The sequence below is a fragment of the Pyxicephalus adspersus genome, chromosome 2 (genome assembly GCF_032062135.1).
Source record: "Pyxicephalus adspersus chromosome 2, UCB_Pads_2.0, whole genome shotgun sequence".
Taxonomy (NCBI): Eukaryota; Metazoa; Chordata; class Amphibia; order Anura; family Pyxicephalidae; genus Pyxicephalus; species Pyxicephalus adspersus.
The window spans coordinates 130,649,288-130,655,287 of record NC_092859.1 but is presented as its reverse complement, the minus strand read 5'-3'; the positions used below and the strand labels follow the sequence as shown (position 1 = coordinate 130,655,287).

At 40.5% G+C, this 6,000-nt stretch overlaps 1 protein-coding gene across 1 annotated transcript in view; it reads right to left on the bottom strand.

The window, feature by feature from the left end:
• Positions 1-1,951: 1,951 nt before the first annotated feature.
• The window catches only part of SLC24A5 (solute carrier family 24 member 5), a 29,312-nt gene continuing 25,263 nt past the window's right edge, over positions 1,952-6,000 (bottom strand). The window contains exon 9 of the mRNA XM_072402393.1: positions 1,952-2,312. Coding sequence (XP_072258494.1) covers positions 1,990-2,312 — 323 coding nt within the window. The 3' untranslated portion in view covers positions 1,952-1,989. The remainder of the gene's footprint in view (positions 2,313-6,000) is intronic.

Sequence of the window (6,000 nt, the reverse complement as noted above, 5' to 3'; positions counted from 1 at the left end):
CCACTGAATTAATGCTGAAAGTCTGTAGTTCAACTGCATCTCAGTTTTTTCATTTAAACTAATTGTGGTAATGTACTGAACCAAAATTAGAAAAAAGTTGTCCAAATATTTATGGACCTAACAGTATTTCCTCTCTGTAAATAACAGTAACTACCAGATTGCTGCTGTTTTCTGGAAATCTAGATCACAGTGCTCCCAATCTTGTTTGTTGGGTCTTGCTGCTGTTGTGTCTGTACTGTTTGCACACACCTACCTCCCTCTTTTTGGCTACTTACAGAACTATAAATTCTGTAAAACATTTACAGAATGCAGGCTGTTCTATAATTGGGTAAGGAGGGAATAGGCCCAACTCAATGCTGAGTGCCAAAGCTCTTATACCCAGTATCACAGGAGCAGCAGCTGTGCTGGAAGAACTTTATTTTAGGAAATTTCCAGGTAACTAATCATGTGCACATTATGGTTTTCTCAGGAGTGGCAACTTTTCCATACAATTACTTGACTAAATAAAAATTCTGTTGTGTTCTTTAACAAATTTTAATCAACAGTAGAATGTTGGGGTGTCTAATTTATAACTACTATCATGCAATACCGAATAATGATGTAAAGGTCTGTAGCCAAACTGATTTAGGAGAAAATATGAAAGAAAGCTGTTGGGGTTGCAATTCTAGTGGGATAGTCACATAGGGGTAGAGACAGTTTAGTGTATATCGGTGTTGGGTTAATAGGGTGAATGGTCTGTCCAGGGTTTAGGACAAAAACAAAAAAGCGATCAGTGAGAAAGGAAATAGACTGTGGTGGAAAGTGCACTGTGTGGAAGATGAGGTGCGAAAAAAGACTGCAAAAAAGGCATCTAAGAAGCAGAGAAAAGGAGTCTGTCAAGAAACAAAAAATGACCCATTGCATTAACGATAGTTTAGCCCAAGCTGGTAAATTGCATGTTTAGGAATGGTTGGTTGGAACGTTCTAGCATGATCTGAAGTGCTTAGAACTAAAAAGATTTTTCTTTTTGATCTTTATAAAGATCTGATCACATTCAAGGAGACATTTAGGAAGGCAGCATTAGAAGATATGTTAGTGGCTAGTTTAACATCAGATAGTAGGATCACCTTCTGTGATGGTGCATGTGAAAGAACTGGGGTATTTTTCCTATAGCCTGTAGCACATAATGTAGTAGTCCCCGGCCCAATAAAGATGTTAGAGTGTTTTTGTGTGCATGTCTTGTGTGACATTTAGTACTCTCACATAAAGTTTTCTGTTTCAAACTTTTTTTTTAATATGCAAAGATTTTTATTTCAGATCATGGAGAATTGGCAAAAATGTTTGAATGCTAATGACAGAAGGATAACAAGCAGACACCATGTTGATTTAATAGAAAATTAACCAACAGTCTGTTCTAACACTTGGGTCCACTACCAAAGAAATTCAAGACCCAAAAAGTCAACTAGAAAGGCCATGGCTTTTTTGGGGTAGGAGTATGCTGATGATTTACCCCTTAAAGTCTAAAATTCTACCCAAACTTGCTGTAACTATAGGAGGTGCTGAAAAGGTGTTATCTTTACAATGGACAATCTTCTAGTACAATGATGAATGGTTTGAAGAAAGTAGGGTTTGAGTTCCTAGACTATCCACCCTACTCACCAGATTTTCAGGGATGATGGCTGCAGCTGAATTTTCAAAAGGTTAGAGAAAAATTGTGCCATTTATGTTGACGTTTGCGTTGCACATGTGGAATAACAAATTTCATGGGTCTAGGTCAACTTCTTTGGTCGGGCCTAGAAGTTTTTAGCACCCCATCATACACAAGTTGTATTTACAAATTATTACAAACTCAACTGAGTTTATTGCTTTTTGTCAGCATTTTCACGTTCAGCTTTTAGCAAATTAGTAACCTAAAGACAGTTCAGTGTTACTATTCTTTTACAGTCCTTTGCCAACCTCAAATCTATAAGGGAAAACATGAAACAAGGTTTTCATTTTGAATTTTGTTTATTAGTCACCACACATACGTATTGGCATGTTTCCTATAATTCCCAGCTCATACAATATGGATAGCGTAGCAAAAACAAGATACATTATCAAACAGATCACACCCAACTTCTTATCAAGCTTCCATCCATTTATATGAATTGCTAGAAATATAAAGATGATGGAAAATAAAAGGGAAATAGTGGTATACGTCAAACCGGTACTGTTCACTTCAATCGGTGCTGAACGGTCTACAAAGACGGTCTTAATAAACCAAGGAGCTCCTAAACACAGCATGTCAAATACATTGGAACCTACAATGTTTGACATAGCCATGTCTCCTTTACCTGAAAAAAAAAAAGGTAAAAACAAGACACTTTAACTACAGATAAGACATCTCTACATTTTAAAAGACTATCAGTAAGATATATATTGTTGGAGCTGGAAGAAAAGATATCTACAGTATATGATTTGCATGTAAGAATAACCTTTGTCTTAAAAAAAAAAAAAAAAAGCTGACTACAAGCATTATTCTCTAGTAAGACATATGAAGAGACGTAAAATGGCCATCAAGGGCTCCTTGAACAGAGACAATGAATGATCTTCCATAAGTGGATGCCTGATAATTATCTCATTGGTCACTTTGACCATCTTGTATTTATTGTCCAACCCTGTTTAGACTTCGTGGAGGAGGGCTGAGATGTAAGATCACAATATCATACTGTGTAATCAGCAAACTCATAAATGCTGGACCAACATCAGACATGATGTTTCTGCTCACTGTACCACTCCAACCATATCCACCCCTTCCTCCTGTAAATCATCACTGACCTTTAACCGTAAATCATCACCTTCATCTACTACCTGTCCGCTTGACCCAATTCCCTACTCTGCCCAATCCTCCACCCTGGGACCTGCACTAAACTATACATCCTCCCCCTTTCCAGTGGTATCTTCCCTCCACCTTCAAACATGCCATTATTTTTCCCATCCTGAAGAAAAGCTCACAAGACTCCTCCCTTCTAGCTACTGACCTATCTCCTTTCTCCCATATGTTTCCAAACTTCTTGACCTTTTTGTCTTTAAAAGTCTCACCTATTACCGGAAGACCCACTCTCTACTTGATCTGGCTTTTGTGCTGTCTTTTCCACTAAAACAGCCCCTATTAATGTGGCCAATGACCTCATCAGAGCTAAGTCACAAGCCAACTTTTCCCCCCTCCTAGATATTTCCTCTGCTTTTGACACTGATCCCCCCTTCTAATCTAAATACTAAACTCAATTGGTATCAGTGACACTGCTCTCTCTTGGTGTGCTTTCCCATCTGTCTGATCGTACCTTTCAAGCTTCTTTCGATGATAATTCCTCCTCTTCCACTGTCCTCCTTGTTGTTCCCTAAGGGTCTGTCCATGAACCGGTTCTCTTTTCTGTACACCTCCTCTCTTGGCAATCTCATATACTCCTTTTGTTTACACTATCATCTGTATGGAATCAATCTGTCCATCCCTGACTTGTCTCCCTCAGTCCTGGATAAGGCTTCATACTGCCTGTCAGCTATCTTATCATGGATTTCTGAAACTCCACCTGGGTCCCCACCTCCATTCTATTCCAAAACTCCCACCGACATATTACTAGATGGTAATAACACAGTCATTCATCTTGGCGTCACTTTTGACCCCGACCCCTTCTTTACCCCCTTTGTTCAGAACATTTCCAGGTCCTGCCACTTTCACCTGTGCAACATCTCCAAAATCCACCCCCTGTTCCCAGAGACCACCAAATCCTTAGTACATCTCTCGTCTGGACCTCTGTAACATCCTCCTCTGGTATTCCACTAACCCGACTCTCTCTTCTACAACCTATTATGAATGCTGCAGCCAGACTCATCCATCCTTCCCACCACTCCTCTTCTGCCGCATCTCTTTGTAGTTCTCTTCATTGGCTTTAATTTCACTTTAGAATCAAATTCAAGCTCCTGTGCTTTGCCTTCAAATCCCTCTACAGTTCTTGTCCCACTTACCTTTTTGACCGGGTAGAAGAATACACCCCTAGCCACACTCTTCAGTCCTCCAATGACCTACTAATGACTTCCTCAGTCATAACCTTATCACGGCTCAGCACGGCTCCAAGACTTTTCCACTTCCCCACTCATACTTATATACTTGCCTACCTGTTTTCTTCTGTCTCTTAAACCCTTACAATTCTACCAGCATTGCATATCCCCCCTCCTATTGTGTGCTACATCCCACAACTCTTAGATTGCAAGCTACTTTGGGCAGGGTCCTCTCCCCCTCCTGTGTTATTAGGCCTGATTTATTGAGGCTCTCCAAGGCAGGAGAGGATACACTTTTATCATTGAAGCTGGCTGATCCAGTAAATCTGGAATAGATCTGGTCCAGGATTGAAAACATTTAACAAATAGCAAATTACTTTCAAGAGAGACATTCTAGGTTTGCTGGATCACCCAGGTTCACTGATAAAAGTGCATCTTTTCCAGCTTTGGAGAGCTTTAACAATTGGGGGAAAGAGAGACTGCATTAGGCTAGAATAGTGTTTCCCAACCAGAAGGCTGCTACATTTGGCAAATAGGCAATCCTTTGATATGATAGCTGTATTAGTTTCCATTTTTTAGGCCTTTTTTCCCTTTATTTACACTTGCCAAGCCTTCCAGTACCACACTGCCTATTCTAAAACTGCACTATATAGAGGAGCAACATCCTGTCACCCTAAAACAGGACTACAAAGCACCACTTACTCAAACTGGGTGGTGGTGGAAGTTATGTTCTCTAGCCCTCGGATAACTGGGATAACTTTCTGGGCTGTCTTTGCCAACAACAATTAAAAGTTATCATTTCGTAATATTTCTTGCAAGATCAATAGGTCAGCAAAAAAAAAACTATTTGACAAGTATTAGCCAAACCCTACAATATTCAATTTGCCCAGCTCAGCTTTCATACCAGAGATAGATCATTGTATGTAGCCACTGCAAAAATGTAAACCTGGCTGTAGGGATGAGCAAGAATGCCTCTGGCATTACTAAAGGTAAATAACCTCTATTCTCCAGGGATCACAGTGGATTATCAGGGCTGCATTCATTCTTGCAGCCCTGGGAGTCTCCCTGTTTGCGATCCCTGGCACTAGAGGTAATTAACTTCTAGTGCCCCGGGATCGCAGTGGAACTGCTGATGAACTCTCAATGGAGTTTCTATTGAGAGTTCATCTGCAGTTCAGTTCCCACGGTCACCAGGTGACCGTGGGAACTGAATCAGCCTGGTGACTGTGGAAACTGAACTACAGATGAACTCTGAATGGAGAAACTCCATTGAGAGTTCATCTGCAGTTCCACTGCGATCCCCGGGCCCTAGAGGGTATTTAACCTCTAGTGCCCTGGGATCGCAGTGGATTCACAGGACTGCATTTGTTCTTGCAGCCCTGGGAATCCTGTGTGCGATCCCTGGCACTAGAGAATAAATGGGGACAAGTCTTCCCATTCAAAACCTCTAGTGTTCTCTGATTAGCCAACCAGAGAGCATTAGAGGTTTTGAATGGGGAGACTTGTCCCCATTTAACCTCTAGTGCGGGGGATTGCAAACTGGGCTGATCAATGAAATGAATGCAGTGGGTGCTGAATTCATTGATCAGAACAGCCCACGATCTTTTTTTTTTTGGCGAATTTACACCAGCCGTTCTCGCTTACAATTTCGGTAAGTGAGAAAGGCTGAATTCGCTGCAAGATCGAGTTTTAAAAACTTGCTCATCCCTACCTGGCTGATACATTTTAAAAACATGTGACTTAGTTCAGTAAAATGTATGGCATTAATGGAGCAGTAAACCTATAATATTTGCTGGGATACAACAGGCAATATACTTTATGACACATCATGAAATTGACTATCACCCCCCAAAGTATCATTCTGTTTGGAAGGATAATTACAAATGCAGTTTGTGCTTAACAATCATGGCTGCTGCCAAAATGGATTAGGCACCACTTTGATTTGGTAAATGGTAAACTATCCTTATGTCATGATTAAAGTTT